The sequence below is a fragment of the Chinchilla lanigera genome, unplaced genomic scaffold, assembly GCF_000276665.1.
Source record: "Chinchilla lanigera isolate Chin_1 unplaced genomic scaffold, ChiLan1.0 scaffold00005, whole genome shotgun sequence".
Classification (NCBI taxonomy): domain Eukaryota; kingdom Metazoa; phylum Chordata; class Mammalia; order Rodentia; family Chinchillidae; genus Chinchilla; species Chinchilla lanigera.
This window is the reverse complement of record NW_004955406.1, coordinates 40,370,216-40,396,807: the sequence shown is the minus strand read 5'-3', so window position 1 is coordinate 40,396,807 and position 26,592 is coordinate 40,370,216. Positions and strand designations below refer to the sequence as shown.

Below are 26,592 nucleotides of genomic sequence, written 5' to 3'. Positions count from 1 at the left end.
GCATGTGCACTATCACAGTTTTTGTATCCCATTCACTCTTTTTTGCTCCCTCTCCAAAGAGCAGAACCTGAAGGCTATGGCCACGGACTAGTGGGTTTAAGGAAGCCCTTGAAATTGAATTTAAATGTTACACTATAAACACGGTTTTGCTGGATGTGGTAGAACACAGTTGTAATCCCAGTACTTGGGAGGCTGAGACAGGAGGATCTTGTGAGTTCAAGGCCAACCTGGGATACATAGTGAGTCCAACGCTATCATGTACTACACAGTGAGACCCTGTCTCAAAAAAAAAAGTTTCATAAATTTCATCAGCTTTCCAAGGAGGGATATAATCCCTAAAGTTTAAGAATCAGTGTTGGAGCGCTCCCTTCGGTAGCACATATACTAAGAATCAGCGTTACAGACCCTAGCAGATGCTAGGTATACACAATAAACGCAACAGACACAATAAACTCAATGTTAAAAAATAATTCACAGCTGGGCATGGCAGCACACAACAGCCACATAGTGAGTTCAAGGCCAGTATGAACTATGTTATGGTTTGTCTAGATGTCCCCCCAAAGCCTCATGTGGTCATGGGGTTTCTTCAGAGGTGGCAGAATCTAGTGCGTAACTGATTCATGTAAATGCTGGGTTTAAGGGTGCTAGGATTAAGGGTGAGTGACTGCTGGATCAGCCCACTGACTGGACTGGCACCACCCTAATCCTCATAGACGGGATACAATATAAGGTACAGAAAGAGGTTTCTCCCTCTCCTTGCCTTGGTTGCTTTGCTGTCTTCCGCAGCCATGAACTGCTGCCCCTCTGCCACACCACTGTGCCTTGGAGCCAGCCAACTATGAACTGAAATGTCTACAAACTGAATTCAACAAACCTTTCCCCCTTCAACTTTAGGTGTCCAGTATTTTGTATCAGCAACATAAGAAAAGCATCTAAAACAAACTACTTAGTGAGACCTTATCTCAAAACAAGAAACTTTGCAGGTGGGTGTGGTTGTGCAAATCTCTAATCTCAGCTTCTTGGGAGGCTGACAAAGGATGATCACAAGTTTGAGGCTAGCCTGAGCAACACAGTGAGATCCTGTTTCAAAAAATTTGAAATCAGGGATTTAGCTCAGCGCCACAGTGCCTGCCTGGCAAGCGTAAGGTTGTGAGTTCAATTCCTGGTACTGGGGGAAAAAAAAATTTGAAAACAGAGCTGGGGATGTAGCCCAGTGGTAGAACCTACCTAGCATATATGAGGCCCTTGGTACTTATTAGGAAAAAAAAAAAATCGCAAAATTTAAATGCTTCCTTTAGATTTAGGAATCTAGGGCCAGGGATACAGCTCAGCGGCACAGCACCTTCCTGGAAAGCGCAAGGTCGTGAGTTCAATTCCCGGTACAAAAAAAAAAAAAAAAAAAAAAATAGACTTAGGAACCAAAAAATGAAATACAGCAATTACTCTAATAGGTAACTCGGGGGAAAGTTGCTATTAAGTCGAACAGCTTTCTCAAATCAGATCAAAGATACAAAAAAATGAGATTTAGTTACATCAGTATTTCCCCAATAATGACAACACAAAATGAAAATTAAAATATTTAATACACAAACACAATAAAATCAGAAGGCATTGAAAGCATTACACAGTGCAAACACCGAAAATATACAGAGCTACTGACTTGGTGGCGTTTATAAAAACTACGCAGGAACACAGGAAAGTGTCTCTGTCTCCATTTAGTAAGCAGGCCGCTGCACCATGCTATTTTAAACTGCCTTTTCTTTCCCATCTTAGGAAACCTCATCTGCTGCTCCTGCTGACTATAACTCTCGCATTAGAAATATCTGGAGAAACCACGTGTTTTCTGTGTACTGGCAGTTCACTTTATACCACTTACTCAAGTGTACATGGGAAGAACTGTTCTAACTTTAGACCACTGCAAGGCAGTTCCCTCAGGATAAAATCTGTCATCCAAACTTACACACAATTCTCTCAGAACATCTGGAGGCACAACTCTTTTCTAATCAAAGGCTTTATATGAAGCTGACCATGGTGGCGCACGCCTGTAATCCCCGCGTTCTGCGAAGCTGAAGCAGGAGGATCACAGATTCAGGCGTGGCCTGAGCAGTTGAGAAACACAGTGAGACCCCGTCTCAAGAATTAAAAAATAAAAATGTTTAAAAAGGGCAAGAGATGTAGCTTAGTGGGAAGGGCCCCAGCAAAGAAAAAATGAAAGCCTTACATGAAAGGACAGAGTTAGAAGCGCAGCTAAAAGGGTCACACTAAGTAACGCTGGCCCTGCTAGGCAGGCATAAAGAGGCACTTGTGCTCAGTTCCCAGGACAGAGGGACTCTGAACATCACCCCCGAGCTTGCTTTACCAGGAGTAGAACAGGTTCTTGTATCTTCTTCAAGGCAATTACAGGTTTTAAAGTTGTTCATCTCCACACTAAACTATGAGGTAGAAAGGGAAGATGTGGACGCTAATTTTCAAATCAGAAAAACTGACGTAAGTCCATGGCTAAAGCACACATGATTGCACACACCTGAAATACCAGCACCTGGGAGGCGGAGGCAGGAGGATTATAAGTTTGAGGCCAACAAGGACTACATACTGAGTTCAAGGGCAGCCTAGACAACACAATCATAGCGTATCTCAAAAAAAAACAAAACCAAAACAACAACAAAAACCCAGAAATACATAACTTTGAACTAAGAGGACCTAAGAAGAAAAATAAGGGAGGAAGGGGAAATATATGCTGACATCAAAGTACTTGTTGTTTTTTTTTTAAAATACAGTTAACACCTTTGGATAAGAAATTAAATGTCGATAAATTCTCAAGTGGTGTAATGGCAATGTCAATTTTCAGTAAAGCACTTGCCAAGTTACAGCAACTGCTTAAGAAAGCAACTGCTCTGATCATGCCACGTCACTTTTAAGGTATCTCTAACCTTAATCTCTACTTCCAGAAATGGGGTGCGGGTGGAGGTCCTACCAGCTGCACTGCACTTCTAGAAGGCATTAAATGAAGACCCGTCATACAGCAATGACAACCTGCAGGTGGATCCCAGCAGACTACCAAGAAATACTAGCCACCTCCTACAGACCTACCGCTTTCTCTGTAACGTTTTCAGTCATTACAAAGACTACTGATGAATGCTCAATAAACTGTAGGTTTACTATAAAAGTTTAACAATACCACATTCACCAGTAATGACATTCCTTCTACTGCACGTTCATTACATCAACCAACCTCAAAATGCTTATGCAACCTTCTCCTACAGGATCGGATACACAGTGACTCCTGAAAAGGAAGAACACAGGTACAGCCATGGGAGGTAACAAGGTGAACTGGGCCAAGAGAAAAAACATCTCAAAACAATCAGAAAAAAATGCCTTTAAACCAAAGAGCCGCTTTAACCACTATCTCAGATACTCATTTCCAGTTTAGCCTTAGGGTCCCCAACAGTTCTCCTCCTTTGTTCAACTGCAACTCTGTCTACTCATAAATTTGAGAAATTCCAGCAAAGTAACCTCACCACTCCCTATGGCAGTGCAAATTTCCTGACACTTGTAAACACTGTATATTTTACTTTTGGCACAGGGGGAGAGCTTGCGGTTCCTGTATCTTTGAAGTGCAGATTCTAAACACAGCTAGTTCCTAGTCTACAGCCATTGCTGGCAAAGGCAACCTAGTCTTGACCCTGTGTGTGCACATGCATGCATGCTCACAAACAAGGGACCAGCAAAATGAACTCTTCCCTAGAATATGAGTCGCAAGGATTTCAGCACATAATGGGCTAAATGGAAACAACAGATTCACAGTATCTCAAGCTATGTACTTTTAAAAGTCCACATAACTCTGCAGAAAAAAAAAATACCTAATAGCTGCTTAGCGAGTTTCCACCTTTCTAAAGTGAACAGAGGTAACATTACAATAGCTTTGTAGAACCCAAGAACATTCTCCAATTTCTCATGAGTGACTTTTCAAAGCCAATGTTGCACAAGTGAGCACACACAAAAGTTACAAACTGCCATGGTCTTTAAAAATAACTCAAACTACATAATATTCTACAAAGTATTACATATATCTAAGTATAATAAATTATAACTAAAACACAACACCATTATTTCAGGTGCTTGGCAGTGACTCAGTTTACATGAGAGGAGCTTGTGGCAGATTGGAGGCTGACCTGGCTGGATCCCCGCACTGCTCAAGCCTGCGACTGGAAACCTGGGCTGTCCCTAGACAAGACTTTGGGAAAATGGTGATACCAGGTTAAAGGCTTCAGCTACAGTTTTTGAGTCTGATTTAAGTACTAAATACAAAAGCATACAATCACTAGTAAGTATACTATAAGGAGAATGAGTAATGCTGTAATCTAGGAAACACTCTTCTAATGATTTATCATCTCTTCTCTAAACCTTTTGTCCAAAGTAACACGAGCATAAATACTAACCTAAATTACATTTACGATAAGAACTGTAATGCTCATGTGGTGTGGTCTCATTATTCAGTCTATGGCACGATGCAGCAGAACGTGCTGAACTCTAACACCTACTTTAAAAGCTCCATCCTCACAATCAAGATTTCACCTGAAGCAGGGCCATACAAACCAGGGGCACACAATTTAATGTCCAAATGCAGACATCTGAAAATAAAAGGAGAGAGACCGTGACAAACTGAGTAGAATGCTGAGAAGAGGCAAGCTGGTACTGACTCTGGAAAATCAGCATTATGTTGCCACCATCAAAGCTAAAAGGCAATGGGAGTATATGCTACAGAAGTAAACTTTTTTAACATTTCATAGGCAAACTGTGACTTACTTTAGTAGCAGAGAGTAAAAGTATCTGTAACCTGGTGACAATGAAAAAAGAACAAAGCCAGGCGTGGTGGCACACCCCTGTATTCCCAGCACTCAGGAGGCTGAGGCAAGAGGATCACTGTGAATTCAAGGCCAGCCTGGGCTACACAGTGAATCCAAGGCTAGCCTGAACTACATAATGAGACTCTTTCTCAAAAAAATAAAAAATGAAAATAAAATAAAATAAATTTTAAAATTTTTTAAAAAAGAAAAAAGAACAAAACCATCTGGCTGTGGTGACACATGACTCTAACTCCAGAAAGGCTGACACAGGAGGACAAGTACAAGTCCAGCCAAGTCAGTTCAACTTAGCAAGATGATGGCTCAAAAAGCGGGGGCGAGGGGTCCCCAGTTCAGGTGGGTGGGCAAAAATGGACTAAGAAGATGGTTTGAAGTTTCCTGCAAGTAAACACAAGGTTTGGCTCAAACATTATCCCCAGCAGCATAAAACAAAACAATTTACACTTACATCTTCTAAGCAAAGTACTTGGTACTAAGAGGGATGGTGAAAATCAAAGTGAGCAAACAGGAAAAGGAGGAAGTTGAGTGGCCTACAGGGATTTCGTGCGAGGTAAAGATGTACCAACAGTACCAATACATACCTACAAACATAAATGTGTAGTTCTTACATTAAAAAACCCACAAGTTTACATGAAGGGATTGCAGCCATAACTGCAGTTCCCTAATTCTCTCAGCACTCCAGTTTAACACTTACAATGCCTGACTAATAAAACAGTTTAACACTTACAGTGCCTGACTAATAAAAATCAAACAATTGACAGCTATCTCTTAGGAGGACAATGCTGCGGGGAGGAGACAGGGAGAAAATTAACCTTCTATACTTTCAGACCATTCACTGTCTTCTCACAAACAATCTGACTAAAAGGAATGATAGTTTTGCTTATAAGGGGAAAAACACTCATCCTTAAATGCCTAAACAGCAGTGTGAGCTTCAACCAGGACAAAAAGTTCAGGTCTCTCTGTTACCTTTACTTGCTCTCACAATGGGGCAAGTAATGTTCTGATGAGCTAAACCTGACATTTACAGAGTCTTTCTCTTTTAGGAGAAGTATTAAAAATCACTGTTCTCTCTAAAGTTTCATTTTGGCTACAAACCAGTCTCTAGTACTAATTATTAAAGATCTGTATTTTAAGCTTCTTAGTTGTCCCGTGTTCAACAGGTCCCACATTTAAAGTATTTAATAAACAAGGTGGCACACAGCTGCTATCTCAGCACTCTGGGAAGATGAAGCAGGAAGACTGAACGACTGAACTCAGCCTGGTCAACCCAGTGAGACCCTGTCTCAAAAAAGTTAAAAAGGGTTGGGGATGTAGCTTAGGGAGAAAACATGGGGTTCAATCCCCAGGACCACTACAAAAAAACAAAACAGTGGATAGGAGAAACATGTATTTTTAAAAGATTTACTAGTTAAGACATTGGGATTTTAGTAATACCTCTACCATTAGCTATGTCATGTGGCTTCATGAACTAAAAAACTGAGTGCTTTATAGTTTCAAAATTCAGAAAATTTGCCAGGCATGGTAGTGCACTCATAATCCCATCATTTGGGAGGCTGAGGCAGGAGGATTGCTGTTAAGCTTGAGGCAAGCCTGGGCTATGTGAGTTAGTTCAAGACCAGCCTGCATGACATAGTCTCAGACAAGATCAGGCGTGTTCAGGATGGTCTGGTCATAGACAACATAGTCTCAAAAAACAAACAAAAAAAAAAACAACAGGAAATTTTAAGAAAGCTTTTCTTTTAAAACTAGATATGACCCGGCATCCTGTTCTGTCTTTCTGTCTTGGATCTACAAGAACAAGAGAGAAAAGCCCTCCCTTCTAGGATAGGGATAATCAGTCTCTGGGGTCTTGGGCACTTTTAACAACAACCCAGGAGATTCTTAGAACTCACAGCCAACTTCCTAGGACCTTTGTCCTCAATAATATAAATCACATCCCTGGGATACACGACAATTTTCCCATGGGTTAAGCAGACATAAATGGCAATAAAGAAATCAATTTGAATATCTTCAATTTCTGTATTTTTCTAAAATTGATGTGGTTTAAGATGACTGCAGAAAATTAGATTCATTTCTCTTAATTACTTCCTTTGCCACAAATGCTGTAATCCCTTACTCATGTGAATCTTACTGTAGGCCATTGCCTCAGTGTGAACTCCAGAGGCAGAGACCAAAAAAACACCTGGAGGCCTCCCAAGAGACCAGATAAAGAAACCAGAGGAGTATGGTTAAAAATTCTGTGCTCTTAAGAAGTGATAACTGAGAAGGCTGTGCTAAGAATCACATGCTCATGTATATACTGAGACATTTTCTGACTAAGTTTAGTCCAATTTAGCTGATTCTGAAATGAAAACAGCTTTTGTCAGTTTATATGACTGGCTTTCAGCTAAATCTATAGGTATGACTATTTTCTTTTTCTGTAGTACTGGGTGTTGAATCCATGGCTTCACACAGAGCTATACCCCTAGCCCCTCCCCCGCTTTTTAAGGTCTGTTACTAAGGTGCCCCAGGCGGGGCTTGAACTTGTGACCCTACTGTCTCAGCCTCCTAGAGTGCTGCAATTACAGACAGGTGCTGTCATGCCCAGTTTGATCAGGGCATATATATTATATGCATAATTTTTGATGGTATATTCTTTGTAAGTACTTCAATTTTAAAAATTTAAATATCAAAGATGTGCAAAAGGAAATTAATCTAGGATGAGAGGCACGAAATGAAGGACTGCTTGAGAAAGGATACAGGGGATATTTTGGGGAGACAGGAATGTTCTGTAACTAGGAATGGTTACTCGGATTTCTCCAACTCATCCAAAAGAAACACTTCATTATATGTTAACTATACCTAGATTTTTTTAAAATGTGCATAAGGTACTTTTCTCAGGGTTGCAATTACTCAACTGAGAAACTTAAATGTGATGGGTTTAACAGGATCCGGGGTGTCAGTGCTCAACCATCAAAGGCCTAACAGGGCCATCAGTGCTGTAATGAACAGGAGAAGCAAAACAAATGATAAGAATGATCTGATATAGCTGGGCATGGTGGCACACAGCTATAATCCCAAAACCTGGGAGGCTTAGGCGGGAGGATTACAGTGAACTTGAGGCCAGCTTGTGCTACACAGTGAGTTCAACGCCAAACTGAACTACACAGAGCAAGACTGTGTCTCAAAAAAAAAACAAAAAACAAAATGTATAGACCTATGGTACTGATTAATTTACCACGTTTCCAAAAATGAAATACATAGGAAGCCTACCAAAAAAAAGCTATAGTTTCTAAAATTATTTTAAGGGTATGATACAAAATTGTTTGATAACTATAGACTAATGCATACAGGAAGAAATTGCTTATATTTCAACTTTTTTCTTGAGCTGGACACAGTGACATGAATCTGTAGTCCCAGCTGCTCAGAAGACTAAGGGAGGAGGGCATCAGTTCAAGGCAGCCTGGCTAACATAGTGAGATCCTGACTTTCATAAGAACAATAAAGAATGTAGCTTAATGGTACAGCACATACTCAAGCCCCTGCATGGATCCCCAGAACCCAAAAAGCAAACAAAACCAAAAACAAAAAATACTTTCCCTTTTGGCTTAGCAGAACTAAACAGCCTTACTACAACACAAAGTGATTCACAGCACTTCTCAATTTGATGAGTCAGATAATTTGTTTTTTCAGTGTTAGCGCTAGTATTTTTCTAACAACTATCTTGGATTTTGATGGCAGAACATTATATTAACAGGACGGTAAAAAACAAAATTAAGGCCAGGGATGTAGCTCAGTGGTACAGTGCTTGACTGGCAAGGCCAAGGCACTGGGTTCAATTCCCGGTACAAAAAAAAAAAAAAGAAACAAAATGAACTAAAGAAGGAATTAGTCTTCAGATAATTTGCTAAGTGAATGAATAAATATACTTTTAAGTTCATACTGGTAGTTGTTCCCTCTCAGACCTTCATCTTTGGAGAATGAAGTAGCTTATGTGTTTTTATTTTTATTTTTATCTTTATGTTAATGAAGTCTCCAAACTGATGTCTAGTTCTACATTACTCATTCTCAAATTCCGTAAGTTTATAAGCAAAACTGACCCAGAACACAGATGTTTACGTGAATAAATAAACATGGGGAATGGGTCATACTTGGCAGACAGGCTCAATACTGACGTAGAGACCTGGTCCTCTAGTATTTCACAACTGATTCGGTTATGCTATAAAAACCTTAATAACCAACTGAATCTCTTTCTGGCAAATAGGACACGAGGCCCCAGCCTTCTTCAGTCTTCTAGCACAGTGAAAACAAGTGGTGAGATGGCTTGTCCTCCCATGGATAATGTTTCCGTCTCGTGGTCTTCTCTCACATAAACTACAAGGCTTCAGGATATTCTGGCAATCCTCCATATTTTCTATATCTACTTTCTGCTCAAAAATGCTGTCTGATTGTTCTCCCATGCTTGAGATGGTCTCTTGGCTTTCAGAACTGTGAGCCAAATCCAAAAATTCCACTGAGCTGCAGGGATTAAACAGTTTGGAACTGTCTTCCTTGACAGGTACATCTTTAGGTCTAACAACTGGAGCTGAAATGGTTCTTCGGCAATCAGGGACATCAATTCCTTCATTTTCCGTCTTTTCAGGTATAGCAGTGATATCGGATGTGGAGAGAGAATGAGTTAACTTAGAACAATCAGAATACCAATCCTTCCTCAAGGCCCAGCAACGGAAACAGTACCTCTTGCTTGGAGAATTAAATTTCTTGCACTCTGTACACTGCCACTCGTCCTACAAAGACAAACACAGCTAATTAACACTCGGCAGTGACCATGACGCTAGGAGGAAGGGCCAAGTTATCATCACACTGAACTAGCAACAGGGCAGACATTCCATACCTGTGATCCAGCCTAGTATTTGAATATATTCCATAGCAATGTGGAAGAAAGTCTTTGGAAGCTGTATACTGATAGTGCCACAACTGCATTTTTCAAGCCAAATTCTGATACAGCTATTTTTTAAGAAAGTTAAAAAGAAAGACTAGCCAGATGTGGTAGTGCATTCCCTAATCCCAGCCCTCTGAGAGAGGCTGAGGCAAGAGGACTGAAAGTTCAAGTCCAGCCTGAGCAACTTAGCAAGACCCTGCCTCAAAATAAAAATATTAAAAGAAGGCTAAGGATGTATCTCAACACAAAGGCCCTGGGTTTAATCTCTAGTACAGGGAGGGGGAAAAAAGCTAAATTATTTTGGCTTCCCATCCACTTCAGGTGAAATTTCTATTGTTTGTTTTCCTTGTTACCTTCTTCAGAGCACTTTCCTATGCACAATTTACACTTTCAACAAAGGAGAACAAGATAATATTTTTTTTCATATTAATTAATAAATAATAAAACTTGGCAAAGAGGAAACTAAAACTAAAATGGGATTTGAAAACTACTCAATTTTACAAATGTTCTCCTACTGCTCTGAGGATCACAGGTAGACTGTAGGCCTAAATCACATACTCTTTTTCAGAGAGTACTTATCCTTGAACTCCAACTAGTTTTACTCCTACTTCTCAAATATTCAAATTAGAGGACACCAGAACTCAATAAATTTTAAATGCCTTCCTTAATTCAAAGGTAGCTACCTGGAACAACTCATGTGTATTTAATGTGGGTAAATGCCTGCTTTTGACCGGATCAATGATTTGACACAGACAGACTTCATTTCTTTCAGGACAGAGACCAAGCCCTTCAAGTTTAGAAATCATAACTCAACTGTCACTCTACATGGAGAGGCAGGGATACAACCATTTGTTAAACTAAGATCTTCCCCAGAGAGTCACAAAACACTCTCACCAATTTATGATCCTCTGATCTCATAGGAAATGCTATACTCAAAGGAACTTCATGAACAGTTGGAATTTGTAATTGATGGCATGTTGCAGTTTATTGTTTTTTGTTTTTGTTTCTTTTGTTTTTCTTCCAGTACCAGGAATCGAACTCACGACCTTGTGCTTGCTAGGCAGGCACTGTGCCACTGAACTAAATCCCCAGCCCCCATGTTGCAGTTTAATTCGCAACACTTTTTCTCTCTTAATAGTACATAAAATAATAAGGCTTATTAAACTCAGTGGTATCTCTGATTCAATAAAATATAGGCTATTTGCTTAATAGGTTTTCTGGGCCCAAGTAGCCATGGAAGTCTGATTAAGATGGAAACATTTATCTCTGCTGTTTGTACTATGGTCAAGCACACTTATTGGACCAATATATTATACTTTATTACTTAGCTATGCACAGGTAGACAATTTGCAGTGAATTAGGATGGTCAACAGCAGTGCAGGGCCAGGGATATATAGCTCAGTGGCATAAGTGCCTGCAGGGCAAGCCCAAGGTCCTGAGTTCAATTCCCAGTATCAAAAAAAAAAACAAAAAAAAAACCAGCAGTGCAGAAGGAACAGAGAAGATCAACACCAGGACAACCTAAAAGTGTTTCTATTCTCAAACAGCAAAATATGGTCTCCTTATCCATGCTCGACCACTCTTCTCCCAGAGTCAGTCAGTTATAGAAAGTACAGCGCTAAAAGGAAAATAAGAAAATTACATGAAAAGGGAAAAGCAAAGTATACACTTGGGTCTGGGCTTATGCTCTCAATCTGTAATAAATCATTCCTATAACCTAAGAGTCTAATACCAAATCTTCCTTCATAGTAATCTGTGAACTAAGCTGTCATTTGCTACTTTGTAAGAAAACACTGACAAAAATTTTTTTGTATTGTACTCATCACCGAATCTTAGATAGCCTACAAGTCTGTCCTTGGGATTACAGAGAGGTGTTTAGGGGGGAAAAATTATTAAGGAGTACTTTGAATAAGCTGTGTATCTCCACTGTATTAAAACCGAAGAGTTTTGATAACAGGGACATGGAGCCATTGAGGTCATCTTTCCAAGAGGAAAGGGCAGAAATTAGACCAAATTATCCTTTTCTCCTCTCAAATTCCAACAAAACCCCTAACAAGATGTAAAGAACCCAGTACCTCTTAGCAGCTAGGAAAAGTAGATAGAAACAGGAAAAAATGGCATTCCTTGGCACAACAGAACTGCTGGGATTATATCACCTAAAGATATGGGGCCAGGGCAAAAGAGCCCTGACCAGGTGTTCATACCTCAGAGGTAACTTCTACATCAGTATCATCACTTAAGGACTTGGAGTCCTCAAGGTCATCATCTTTCCCCACTTCAGTCATCTGTGAAGGCAAAGACACCTCATTACTAAAGTTTATCTGTTTTAATTGAGGCCATTATTACCTGAAAGCAAAAAGACAAAACGGCTTCAGTTTAAAAATCACATTCTGCCTCCATCACTAACATTTAAAATGCGATAGCGTAAATGCGAGACCAAATGTGATTCTGTGGACATTTAGCTAGCATTTTAGTGGTACAAATGGTCGAAAAGCATCCAGAAGGGTTACCAAGTATCCTCTACCTTCAGAAGGGAAAGAGTACCCAAATTTACAACTTTCAAGAAAATAAATATTATTAGCATAGGAATGCTACAAGTTACTGAGAAATTTTTCATCTTGGGAATCTAGGTAGACCATAAAAGAATGAAAATAAACCATTTAAAAACTTTTCAGATTCAAAAGTAAAACTAGTTGTTACTCCGGTTGTCTTATAAGAACCTTCCCCATAGTCCAGGAAACAAAAGTCAAGGAATATTTAGAATTTAAAATTCTAAAACCTAAAACTCTAGTTTTGCAGTCCAATAAATGGAATAAAAACAGCTAGGAAACAATTATGAACCTCTATTTAACAACTTTCTCACAAAAGTATTTTAACCCCAGCTCTTTATGTAAGTTCCCAAATGTCACTTTTGTCTTTATTCTTCCACCAGCATTCCTTCCTTCCAACTAGTCTAAGAGAACCCAAGCTATATAGCAAACTACCCAAATTCCTATGTAACTCTCATAAATGAATGGATGAATAAGACAACTCAACTTAGGCGTGCCTGTCCCCGCCCAGTATTTATTCAATAGCTGTTTACTGAAAATCTATATGCTGGGCACTAGGTGTCTTGCCCAATCTCTTTTGAGACATGAACATACAGCCTATTATGACTTCATTTTGGTGTATTCACACCATATTATACTCAAGATTCTAATTTCCCTCTTTTCTCCCAACTCTAGAGTAGGTAGAAGGAAATCATCTACCTTCCCATTTAGTTATGGAAAATGTTAAGACAATTCAGAACCTTGCCTTTTCAGCACAGCAAGATTCTGAAGGGAAAAAAAAACACTTCACAGTAGGACAGTAGGTAAGCAGTAAGGAAAAGAGTAGCTTGTAGCTTCTGATGAAGAAGGAGTTTCACCATGACACTCTATCTTACTTCTAAGGCAGCCTAGATTAACTTAGTGTAAAACTGAAAACGATATACACGTAAGATTAAAAACTAAAAGAGATTATACAACTTGTTGTACAGAGAGAGAGATCAGAAGAAATTAACACTATGAACACATAAATACAATGAACATTGAATTTTCCAAAACGTACCTTTTTGTCACTCACTTTCCCTACTTCTTCACTTGCTTGTTCAGTATCAGCAGCTTCAACTTTTATTCCAACACCTAACTGCTCTGATACTGACTCATTTAAAAACCACAAATCATCTGTAGTATCTGAAACAATGGCAGTACCTATATCCTAATAGAGAAAAACAAACGTGAGCCTCTATAGTTAGTGACTTATCAGAGATGCCGAACCAACACAAAAGAACCCAAAACTATAGTCTTCACATTACATCTCCGAAGAACATTTCACCTTCCCTCAACCTCAACAGATACCTACTTGGCACCTAACTACTAGGAATTTTCTTTTACTTTTTTCTTTTTTTTGAATGGGGGAGGTATTGGGAATGGAACCCAGGGTTTGTGCATGCTAGGAAATTTTCTATTGTAATAGTAATCCAGAAATAGTACTATTTTAAAAGGTTAAGGACTCTCAATTCTTAAGTAAACAAAATTCATTCTTGGTATTCCTTTCCACAGGAAGCCTTCTAAAAATCCAGAAAACATTCCACTACTTCTGGCATAGTCTTCCTTCTAATGGTCAATGACTGCTTGCTGAAGAAATACGGATGGTAATCCAAACCTTTAGTCTCAACATCTTCTGAAGTTTTAAGCAATTTAAAATGTTCAAAAACTTACTTTCTGCATTTATCTAAAAACATTTTATGACATGCATTTCTACAACATTCATAAAACTACTCATCATTTGGCCATTGTTATATCCCCATTCATTTATTCAATAAATGCTTACTAAATACCTATTATGTATCAGAAACTGTTCTAGGTACTAGGCAAGGGAATAGAGTGGTAAATAATGCAAAAGCCCTGGCCTTACATTTCAGTGAGTGTAAATGGACAATAAATGCATACATAAAGTACTGATAATATTTTTACAAAATGAAAAGTGCAGCACAGAATAAAGATTAAGATAAAAGAGCACAATGCACAGTGGCCAGGAAGGAACTATTTTAATTAGGGGTGGGTTTTGCCAAGGCTACCACTTGAAACTGCACAGATACAAACATCAGCAGAGTGGACACCACAGTGTGCAGCATGACAGTACTGGCACTCAGGCACAGCCTCTTTAAGGACAGCACATGGGAGCCAAGACCTAACTCACAGAAGAAAATGAAAGGATTTGGGGGAAGAATGTTCTAGAAAGAAGAAAAACCAAATTTAAGTTGCCTGAAGGTGAGAAAAATTTTGGGCTACAGGGTCAGAAATAAGCCTGGTGTGTCTGGAGGGCATGCAGTGAGTAACGATAGAAGGCAAGGCAGCAGGCTGGGCCCAGCTCCACTACGGCTATGGTAAGGAGTCTAGATTTTACTGTACTTGCTTTCTGAACTCACTGAAGAATAAGAAATAGGACACTGATATAAATTACCCATTTAAAAAGATTTGCCAAGCATGGTTGAACATGCCTGTAACCCCCAGGCTTGAGAGGCTAAGACAGGAGGACCCCCTCAAGGTCTAGGCCAACCTGGGATACATAATAAGTTCCAGGCCAGCAGGAATCACATAAACTGCCTCGCAAAGATAAACCAAAGACAAAAAAATACCTTTTACTCTTTGAAAGGACTCAACTACTAAAATGAACGAGAATAAAAACAGAATCACTGGATAAGGATGTTGCAATACCAGTCTGAAAAAGAATGATGGCTTGAATTAGGTTATGACAGTAGAAGTAGCCAAAACAATAAATTTTGGATAAAAAGCTGATAATCCAAATGTGGCCTATGGTTGAGAAAGAAGGCCGGGGGTGGTGGCGCATGCCTGTAATCCCAGCACTCAGGAGGCTGAGGCAGGAGGATCGTTGTGAGTTCGAGGCCAGCCTGGGCTACAAAGTGAGCTCAAGGCCAGCCTGAACTACAAAGTGAGACCCTGTCTCAAAAAGACCAAAAAAAAAAAAAAAAAAAAAAAAGAGAGAGAAAGAAATCAGTGCCTCCTTGTGTTTGGTCGGAAGAACAAGGCAGATAATACGAGTACAAAAACGGGAAGTGGAGTACCGCAGTCTGAAAAAAAAAAAAAAAAAAAAAAGAGCTCATGTTAAATGTCAAATCCCCTAAAAGTAGAGGTGCTAAGTAGGGAACCTGATATGAAACTCCGGCATATGGGGGAGCACTCAGGACATAGAGATATAGATTTGGGCCTCCAATGTACATAGATAGTATTTAAAGACAAAGCAGTGAGTAAGAATTCTTAGAGAACACAACATATACTGAGTAACCAAAGAAAGTCCCCCTTCAAATGTGAAATTTACCTGATGTGTCTGTAAATCAGTTGAGCCATTACTTCTACGTGTATAGTTGCTTCTCAAGTTTCCTAGAAACCACCAAGGGAGGCCAGCCACATCCCACTCCTCAAACCCAAGGTCCAGCCTAGAAGTCTCTTCTTGGGTTAAATTTTCTATCAAGTCTTCATCTATAGAAGTTAAATGAAAAGAATAACTACATATACAATATTTGAAAGCCAAGGATCTCCTTCAAGAACAACTAATATTTACAAACTCTATAAAATAGGTAAAACAAAAATTCCTACTCTCAGTACAAATGAACCAAAAATCAAGTATCTGTCTTAGTGGAAGAGCCCAAACCTTCTCCTACTTAGACTTCCTTAGCAAATAATGAGACTAAAAGTAGATATTCACTTATCAAAGAACCTAAACTTTAAAACCATCTGAGCAATGAATGGTATTATTCCAAAAGGATTTCTACGTGGTTAATAACTGGTGCGTGCATGCGTGTGTGTGTGTGTGTGTGTGTGTGTGTGTGTGTGTGTGTGTGTATGGTATTGGGGACTGAACTTAGGGTTTTGTACATGTTAAGTAAGTGCTCTACCACTGAGCAACATCCCCAGCCCAGTAAGTATTTCTACCACTGTAGACTGTATGATATCAGATAACGGCTTGACCCACTGGACTACAAATAGAAACAGCATAGTAGCCTCATTCTTGAGATCAAAGCAGAGTGGTACAAACCTAACAGGCAATCACAAGGTTATCAAGGCATTCTTACTTATACATCATGTGGGACACTTCTCAATAATTTATGTTTTAGTAGGTAACAACTGTTATAAATACTAAACTCTAGGTTGTCCAAATACACACACACATACATATATCCTTCCTGGGTCAAGAGGGTCTTTTAGAGTTAAGTTTATAGAACTGTCGCAAATATTTAGCCTCCTGCCAATGTGTTTCAAGCAAAAGATATTATACTATACATGTAAACCACATTCCAGGTAGTTACTAACACAAGTCTGCTGCTACCACACAAAATCTTTTTTTTTCTTCTCACCCTCCAGGTTTGTTTTTTGTATTTTATGCTTCTCCTACTTTCTCACTCTCTTCTATCTTTTCTCAATGCCCCAGGCTTGCCAATGGCAATCACAGGAATTTAAATATAGTGAGGTACATATGGCTGAAAAGATTTCTGCAATAAATAGATCCCTGACACAACCTAAGGTTATCCTATCTACTGACAAATTATGTTGTTCCTACTTATTATAAATGTATCTGTGCACATGGGAACTTCAACTACTGTTTTACTTATCACTAAAATGGTCAAAAGCCAAATTCTGGAGATGGCATCATATTGAAGTTATGCTCATGTATGCAAGCCCTATAATTTACTGTGAATGGAATGTAAATAGGTCATTTTTACACAAATAAAAAATTTTGTCCAATCTATAGGCCTTCCTGAAAATTCTAAACAATTGATTTTCAAATTACCATCAAACACTACATAGTTGTTGGACCTGACTGCTCTTGTATTTATTGTCTATTCTTATACTTTTTTTTTTTTGGTTTTTTCTCCGGTACCGGGAACCGAACTCATGACCTTGCGCTTGCCAGGCAGGCGCTTTTGTCGCTGAGCTAAATCCCCAGCTCCTTATTCTTATACTTTAAGCAGCCTTTTAGACAGAAAGTAAGGAAAGACCTGCATTCCAATAAACAAAATTACATATTTAATTTTATACATACAGACTGCAATAGTTTCAAAATGAATACAAAGCCCAAAATTCAACTTTTGTTCAAATGCACTTTGAAGGAAACAATCCAGCATGATAAACTAATTCAATGTGACTTAAACATATAAAAAAACTTCTGCACCATAACTTTCTGGGATATAGTCAGAGGCCCAACCTGCCTTGATCCAAGTAGCAGACAGGTACCTAGACTAGAAACTATCATGTCATAAACTGCCTTTGGGAAATTTATTATCTTATACATTAAAAAAGCATACTTTAGAAGATAATGTATAAAAAGTGGGATTCTGGAGAACTTCTAAAGTATCACTTAACTCATTTAGCTTCAATAAACCGCAACTAACAGGGTGATAAAGATCTGGTGACTACCAGCTAAGGCCAAAGAAGTACTAGGCTTACTATACCTTATTCTTGGCTCTGTGGTACTGAATATAATTTGTCACTTTTTGCAAACTTCAAAATCTGCAAAAATTAGCCTTTCCCTCAAAAGGTAAATACAAACCAAGATAAAAATTCTAACCATATCAAATATATACCGGTGTACTAAGATTAAAATAATCAAGGCAGCTGTGAAACCATGTATATAGAAAATTCACCAAGGGATAAACTGACAAATGTAGAGCTACTTTAAACTAAGCATACTAGTTAATAAAAGGGTCATACACTGTCCAAGTAATCATGGACTAGGCAAACACTACCATCTTCAAATTAACATGGTGACTAGGCTGAAAAAAGGTGTTCAGAAAAGAACAAGGAGTGTGACATGGCCAAGCGTGGTGGCCCATGCCTGTAATCCCAGCACTTAGGAGGCTGAGGCAGGAGGATCGTTGTGAGTTTGAGACCAGCCTGGGCTACAAAGTGAGCTCAAGGCCAACCTGAACTGCACAGGGAGACCCTGTCTCAAACACCTCCCCCCCAAAAAAAGAGAAGTGTGACATATGCAAATGCAAAGAGACAGCATTATTTTTTGAAGTTTTCTACGTAAGTTTCTAAAATGGTCTTTATTACAGCTAATACTTAACATGGTTAGATACCATTTGTAGAAATAATCAACCCAAGGAAGGGAGGGAGGGAGAGAAAAAGAGAAGAAAAAAAAAGCCTATATACCCTTAATCCAAAACTTACCTCCTGTAGAATTTCTGTGTTTATGTTGTGAGGTAGGCAGTGTGTGACCATCACCTTCTTCGGCTCTTTTCCTGGGACTGGAACCTTCCTGCGCACTTTGCTGAAAGAAGGGAAAGCTGCCCATCAGTGCAACAGAAACGACTGAGACCAGGGGATGTAGCAGTTCCACTCTGGCTCACCAGTTAGTGTGCAACACAATGGGTTAAGCACCAGAAAGAGAACTCTGGAGTTCACAACAGTCATCAAATAAAGCAACACAACACCTCTCAACCCACCATGAGCAGAGCTAGGAGAAACCCACACCTACAAGGGAGAAAAAAATCCTCTGCACAAAGGCCAAAATCTTAAAAAACAGGCTATTTATATAAAGCCTACAGCCTACTATAAAATTAGGCATAATGCAAAAAACTTGTGAAACCTCCAACATCTATCAAGATGATCATAAAGCTTCTTCAGGTTTGAGGAAAAGTTAGGAAGCGGCCTGACACAAGCTTAACTGCAACAAGCCTACTAAAATCTAATATAGTATGTAAAGCAGTTTGCCAATACCTATATAGACACAAGAAGACACAAGACTGCTCTCTTTCTCTCTCACATACACACTTGCAGAGGCACACACAAACCCCAAAAAAATGCAACTGGAAGAACTGAAGAACAGAAGTGCTACATCCCAAAGAAAGATTCAGAGACTGGAACTCTGTTATGGGCAGAACAGAGAAGTTCACTCTGTCCCTGGTCTGTGAACTCCCAAGAACTTTTCTTGCAAAATTCTTACCACACCAAGGGAAAGGCCTTGGGAGTTCACGATCCACAGGTACAGAGAAGGGGCCACTCTGTACAACAAAAGAAGTCACCGTGTGGTGATTTTACCTTCGGTTGGTCTTGACTTGGAATATCCATACTGTGATCCTGTGCGAGAGCGAGAGTCTGAGCAGCATCTGGATAGCAAGTAAAACAAAAGGAAAACCTTCCCTGGTAATAACCATTCTTTCCACAGAAAAATGGACCTCAGCAAACAATCCTGCAGCCAGGCCCCTATAGCTATGCTTCACGTTGGCTGGACAAGGCGCACGTGCAAGAAGGTAAGAAACAAAAGTGATAAAAATGACAAAGGCCAGGACAGGCCCTGTTCTAAATAATACTAAAGCATAATCTTGCGGAAAGTGAAAAATGATTAAAAATGTTCTCCATGCAAGCGTTCAAATTTTTACAGGAAAAGTGTTTCCATGCAGGAAATAACGAAAAAGTATTTTTACCATTTCCTACATTATCAAACTTGCTAAATAAGCAACAAAAAGCCTGGTTTTTTAAATTTAATTTATATTTTTAAGTATTAAATTCTAAAGCTGGGCAGGGTGCAACATGCCTATAATTCCAGCACATGGGAGGCTGAGGCTGGAGGATCACCATGAGTTCCAGGCCAGCCTGCACTATATAGTGAGTACAAGGCCAGCCTGACCAACACAAAAAACAAAAACAAAAACAAGTTGGATTATAAAATGTGAAAATCTGATTTTTCCCTCACTTGCTTCATAAAATAGTAAGTTTCAAGCAAACCTACATTTTAAGTGTTAATCTTGATTTCACGACCTAAAATTCCCATCACCTTAATACAGACTAAGTTCCATCACCTTAATACAGACTAAGCTTTTTAAGCAAAAGTCTAACTACAAACATTTCCTAAGCAGAAAGACAAAGCAGATGCAGTTTTCTCAAGACCAATAAAAAGAAGTAAAGAAAAAAATAACCTGAGACAAATTTTTAGATAATGCATTAGGCTAAGAGAGAAATGCATTTCAAGGACTTAGAAACTTCAAGCAAACAGAAGAAAAAAACTTGGCTCCAGAAAACAAGCTGCAGGGATTTAATGATCTATACCCAAAATAATTCTGTTGTGGACTGGGTTCCTCAGCCACTACTAGGTCCAGGGAGAAAACATTTATGACAAACATTAACTTCCTCTATTAAAGATTGTCAGAGACTATCCAGACTCTACAACCAGTCTGACAATTCAGCTGTTTTGCACAAAGCAAACGTGCAATATTTTAATAAGGAACACTGTTCTGAGAAGTATTTTTACAGCTAAGTGGAGATACTGAGTTCAAAGACAGTATTTTCTGATCACAGTGGTTTTAAAAGCAAATGTCAATTAACATGCAATGCAGAAGAAGCAGTTCTTTAATAAAGCAATTCTATTCTTGCCAGTTATATTACTAAAGCCTTATTACCTTACTTAGGCCAAAATAATTAGAAACAGAAAGAATTTATCTAGAAAAGCTACCAAGTAAAAAAAACACCTACTTTTTTTTTTTTTTTTTTTTTTTTTTAGTATTTGCGGAGTAAACCCAGGACTTATTAGGGATGGAACTGAGCTACTTCCCCAATCCTTTTATTTTGAGACAGTGCCTCACTAAGTCACTAAGTTGCCCAGGCTAGGCTTGAACCTGAGATCTTCCTGCCTCAGTCTGCCAGAGTACTAGATTACAAGTGTGAGCCACCATGCCCAGCTGTAACAACAAAAAAATTAGTATAAAGCTTGTTGTATCTATTTCATTTTATTAGTATACATGGAAAAGTTTGGAGAAATGTTTTAGAACCACCTTCACTTGAATAACGGCATTGTCTTCAACTATCTACATAAAGGTTTAAGCATTTGCAAAGGTGTAAGTCATATGAAAAGTATTTTCCTCATTTGTCCTTTCACCCACAGTGAAATAGTTGTGAGCTAACTTATGAAAATCAACAGAGATGGCTAGCTGTAAGCACCAGTGCAAGGGCAAGTAAGAACAGATAGTCAACCAACATTACTTGGGCAGTGTCCTGGTTTTAGTAACTGTAATGTTGCCATGGGGGCATCAGGAAACTATATTTTGCAACTTTTAAATCCAAATTTTTTTCAAAATGCTAAATTAAATAATAAAAACATTTTAAAGACAATGTTCAGAGGAAAGAAAAGTCCAAAACAATGGGGAAAAGGCCAATTCTGTTACAATAACGGGTGAAGGAGACACCAATGTGTGGCATAATGGGCAGAGCAAGGCCTGGCCAGTCAGAAATCTCTGCTCTACCCCTTACCAGTGGCATCTGACATTGGGCAAATCAGTTATACTATTAAACAAAAAAAGTTTCTTCATCTCCTGACCCTCCTCCTCATAGGGTTTTTGTGAGGATGAATTGTAGTGTTTATTACAGAAATGCTTTTTAAAAGAAAAAAAAATGAGAAGGGAAAGTTGAGAACTGTATCTACTCCAGATATTCAGAGAACAGATCCATCAGAAAACAAATTTTAATGAAAGCGATCAGCCCTTATAAAATTCTCCATATACTTCAAGCCACCAGAAACTATCCCAGGAAAGTCATATTATTTCATAAATGACTGAATTTCAATAAAGCTACTGTAGCAGCTACAAGGCTTTCCCTCCCAAAGAGAAATGCACAGCTGCAGAGTGGGTAAAATAGATAAATGGCTCTATGAAATGAGTAGGCTTCAAAAGTCAATGTAAGTTTGGGGGCTGGGGATGTAGTTCGGTGGTAGGTTCCATCCCGAGCATTGAACTCCTAAAGAGTCAATAAAAATTCAAAATCATGTTTCAGCATGAGAACAAAATCTTCCCTACCTAAAAGCATAAATCTTTATTTGAAATGGATTCTTTTACATCTATTTCAGTAAACACAGCCAATTTAAAGAGATTACATGTTCTTTCTTCAAAGGACAATGTACCCTACAATCTAATTTGAAGCTAAGGAAAGGTCTTTAGGTAGGGGCAGGGGCGTCATTCTGTGAAGTGAATGAAAGTTAGGAGTTACATTCCAGTTGTGTCTAGTTTATTCACCTATCTCCACCACACCACCACCTTGGAGACAGACTCCAAAGCAACCAGTTTCCTGTGCACACCGAATAAACTCAAAGGGCAGTATTTAAAAGGTTTAGAATCAAACAAAGGGTTAAATAAATTAGCATTCAGATTAGGTTAAAGGTTCTTGGGAGAACCTTTGTAACAGGTAGATCAGACTTAGAGCACCTGAGCCCACAGAATCTTAACACAACTGACAGAGGGAGAGGCAGACCTCATATGACTCAGATGTGATGAAATAAAAGTACAAATCACCACCTACAAAGATCTCTTGGCAAAGAAATTTAAACTGGAATCTCTTCAAGCACTACCAGCTTACCAAAAATAGGGAGGATAAAGAAGTTAAATAATTATGAAGATACAATCTGCCAACTCAAGAATGTGGAAAATTCTCCACAAATGATCTATTTCTTCCATAAATAAATAATATGAAAACAAAAGGAGTGTTCTATACCATAATGGAGTGACTGTAGTTAGTAATTTATTGTCTATCTCTAATTACCTCAGAGAGGATTTTGAATATTTCCAACACAAAGAATTGATAAATGTTCAGGGTGACACATGTAGATTACCCTGATTTGATCATTATATACTGTATTCCATAATCCATGAATACGAGCAGTTAATGTGTGATTTTTTTAAAAAGACAAAAGTTTTTGTTATTGAATAAAGTTACTAATTAAACCAATCCAAACACATATATTCTCACATAAAAAAGTGGATTAAATTAAAGACACTCATCAGATCTATCAGCCAAATGCAACATGTATGGTCTTTGCACCTTAATTTGAACAGGTCAAAAATAAAACTTTTCTAAAAAAAATTTCTAGATAACTGGGGAAAATAAACCATACACTGGCTTATCAAAGAGGATTATGGAACAATTATTAATTTTGTTTGTTATTACCTTTGTTGGATATATTTAGGATGCTACAGTTATGTCTGAAGGAAAAAGCCCTTATCAGTTAGAGACTTAAAAGTTGTCTAGATGAAGCAAATATGACAATGTTAACAATTGCTATGTCTAAAAGGTAGGCATCTTTCTATGCTCAGTAGGTTCGACATTTTTCACAATGAAAAGCTGAATCACGTACACCGACCTATAGCACAGATAGTATATGTGCCCCCAGTCACACCAGACAGCACTTCCATCTTGGAAGCAACCCCAGCACTGGCCCTCCCTCCTGAACTCAAAGCTGTGATACAGACTGAAGAGATATGTGACATACCTGTAGTAGCCATAGCTAAAGTGACAAGATTCTTTCTTAGCATATCATAGAGAGGGCTGTGAAAAAGAAACAAAAATTAACTCCAAATGGCATTCTGAAGATATTAGAGGCTTTCTAGTAAATATTAAATGTATTTCTGGAATGCTATCCCTCATCCAACTCCAAAATTTGGGGAGGGAGCAGTTTTAGACAGTATCTGATTATACATAACTACAGTTCAGGCTGACCCTGAACTCATTATGTAGCACAGGCTAGCTCAAACTTGCAGTAGTCCTCCTGCCTCAGCCTCCTGAGTGCTGGGATTATAAGAGTGTGCCACTAAATCCGGCTCAAAATTTTGTTTTAGGGGGCTGGGGATTTAGCTCAGCAGCATAGCGCCTGCCCAGCAAGTGCAAGATCATGAGTTCAATCCCCGGTACCGGGGAAAAAAAACAAAAACAAAAAAAAAGAAGAAAAAATTATTTTGTTTTAATTATTTAAATATTAAGATGTTAATGCCCAGACTCTTGTGCTACTTTGTCCCATTAAAGAGCTTTTCAATATATACATTTTATCTCATTAATAACAGTAACCAACCTAACTGGAGATATTTCCTTTGGAAATTACCCCTATATGTTAAGAATTAGATTTAAAATTTTAACTGAAGAGTAGAAATGGAAGAGATTCTTAATACTGTAAAACAAATGAGCTGAGGAGAAAGCAGTTTTTACACTAACCTAGAGAAAGAATGAACACTGACTCCTCAATTACTAACTAGTTTGTCTAAATGAACTAATGACCACACACCCGTGCAGCTAGAGAAAGTCACACCTAGGTCAAATTAGCTCTACTATGATTTTTTTTTTTTTTTTTTTGGTTTTTTTGGAGACAGGATCTCACTACATAGTTCAGGCTGGCCTTGAACTCACTATGTAGCCCAGGATGGGCTCAAACCCTCAGTGACCTTCCTGCCTCAGCCTCGTAAGTGCTAGGATCACAGGCACCATCAAATCCAGTTTCTACTGTTACTCTTACCAGGCTTAGGATTTACCTCAAACAGCCATGCAGTTCTACATTTCTCTACCTGTTCACTTCTTCTCCGCACAACTAATTCACAAAACCCTAACCTAGCAACACTAACCTTTCACATATGATGTTCAATCTGAAGCAATCCTTCAACTAAGCTCCTATAATCAACTCAGCCCTACAGCTCAAAGATCAAAGCGTCCTCTCACACTCTAAAACTGCCACCCACCACTGACTTCATGTACAGAGCTCCTGTGCAACACTGACCACAGTGTACTGGTACCACACAGTAGCACAATTATCTGACTGTCTCACAACTCTGTAAGCTCTGTAAAACTAGACTGTGTGTTCACTACTGTATTCCCAGTGCTTCACTGCCTAATAGATGCAGGTCCTTATCTGCTTACTAAAGGGACCATAATAATCATTAATAACACAGACAGATTAAGTGGGTAGGTAAAAGCACTCAAAGAGATATACAACCTGTCCTTTTTACCTTGGATCTTTCACGGAGAAGCTCTGACGTCCTAATAGTTCTCCCAAAAGATCTCCACCACAGTATACCATATGCTGCTCCCGAGGATCATAAAGCTGCTTCACCATTATATACTGGCCAAGATAGTGCATTACCTACATGGGAATGAAATACCATGAAACGATCTGTCCAGCAGCTACCACCACCACACGTTAATTATGAGGAAACAGGTAAGGAAGTTTGCTAGTGAAAGAAACAACATACACAAGATTGTCAGAGGAGGTACCCTGCTCCGAAGGGTATGTAGGAAGGGTCACACAACAATCACTAGGTGACCCGCTCATTATCTTTCTGGCCATCAACAGACCTGACTTTTTAGCCCAGACATGAATGATGTCACAATGAAAAAAAATGATGAATTTATGTAGTATTCCCTTAAAATTCTTCTTACCAGTTCAAATAAAGGAGTCTGTTCTATCACCAGAGGCAATAAACTTTAAATATGCCTGGGCCGAAAAAATACTTTCCAAGTCCTGGGGCACATAACCAGGCTTTTGATGTTTATCCACTTATTTCTTTTTGGCAAATGTACAATGGTTAATAATACATCAGCACTGTATGTGCACAAGAAAGAATGTAGGCATTCAATAAATAAATACTTAATCTATTTGGCACTTACCACAGACACCACAAAATGTAAAGGAACACAGTTAAGTTCACGATTCAAAACTTTAAAATGGAGATGAAGCATTTCATATAACCTTTACTATGTTATCTAGGCTAGTTCTTTTTGCCAATAGACTCAGCTAAATTTTATTATAAAATTAATTAAATTTATTGAAAAGAAATGTTTTTCTAAAGCTAGCAGACTAAAACCATTTTTTTACTTCATGATTACGTTCTTATCACAGAACACACAAGCAGACCAAAATAGCCATCTTTATCATTAGGCCCAATTTCTCAGCAATTATTAAATATCTTGTACAGAATTTTTCTAACAGGGCTCCCATTAACCAGCACAGTGATACTCCTAGTCATACCCCTAAACATGTTTCAGTATTCACAACTTAGCTGAGCTCTCAGATCTGATCAGCTAGGAAAAATAAGATGAAAAAAAGCACGTCCCTGAAGAGACCGGAGGACATTCCTTGTAGCCATCCAATTTCCAGAAAAAAAATAATTCAACTCCAAGTATTTAAAATAGAATTTTCTAAAACACTAGTCTAGGGCCAGGGAGATAGCTCAGTGGCATAAGCGCCTGCCTGGTAAGCACAAGGTCCTGAGTTCAATTCCCGGTACCAAAAAAATAAATAAATAAAATAAAACACTAACCTAAATGTACATGATACTACTATTCTCATCGTGTCATACTGCTTCAATGTACATAATGAGAACTATATTAAAAAAAAAAAAAAAAAAAGAAATTCCCTTTTACAGTTCTTAAAAAAAAAAAACTCATCCTGTAAGCACAGGCAGACTACTATGCAAACAAAGGAAATGGCACAATTTGTCCTAATAACTTCATTGGT

The 26,592-nt window shown here is 38.6% G+C and overlaps 1 protein-coding gene across 9 annotated transcripts in view; it reads right to left on the bottom strand.

The window, feature by feature from the left end:
- Positions 1 to 8,830: 8,830 nt before the first annotated feature.
- The window catches only part of Mdm4 (MDM4, p53 regulator), a 41,361-nt gene continuing 23,599 nt past the window's right edge, over positions 8,831 to 26,592 (bottom strand). For 2 of the 9 annotated variants that reach the window (XM_013522793.1, XM_005375314.2), the window contains 8 exons: positions 25,085 to 25,218; positions 23,584 to 23,639; positions 19,371 to 19,438; positions 18,501 to 18,600; positions 15,649 to 15,809; positions 13,375 to 13,524; positions 11,991 to 12,071; positions 8,831 to 9,631 (listed from right to left, as the gene is read on the bottom strand). In XM_013522793.1, coding sequence (XP_013378247.1) covers positions 9,059 to 9,631; positions 11,991 to 12,071; positions 13,375 to 13,524; positions 15,649 to 15,809; positions 18,501 to 18,600; positions 19,371 to 19,438; positions 23,584 to 23,639; positions 25,085 to 25,218 — 1,323 coding nt within the window. In that variant the 3' untranslated portion in view covers positions 8,831 to 9,058. Of the gene's footprint in view, positions 9,632 to 11,990; positions 12,072 to 13,374; positions 13,525 to 15,648; positions 15,836 to 18,500; positions 18,601 to 19,370; positions 19,439 to 23,583; positions 23,640 to 25,084; positions 25,219 to 26,592 lie in introns of those variants that run through there. The other 7 variants (XM_005375316.2, XM_005375315.2, XM_013522798.1 and 4 more) reach the window with 7 other exon arrangements.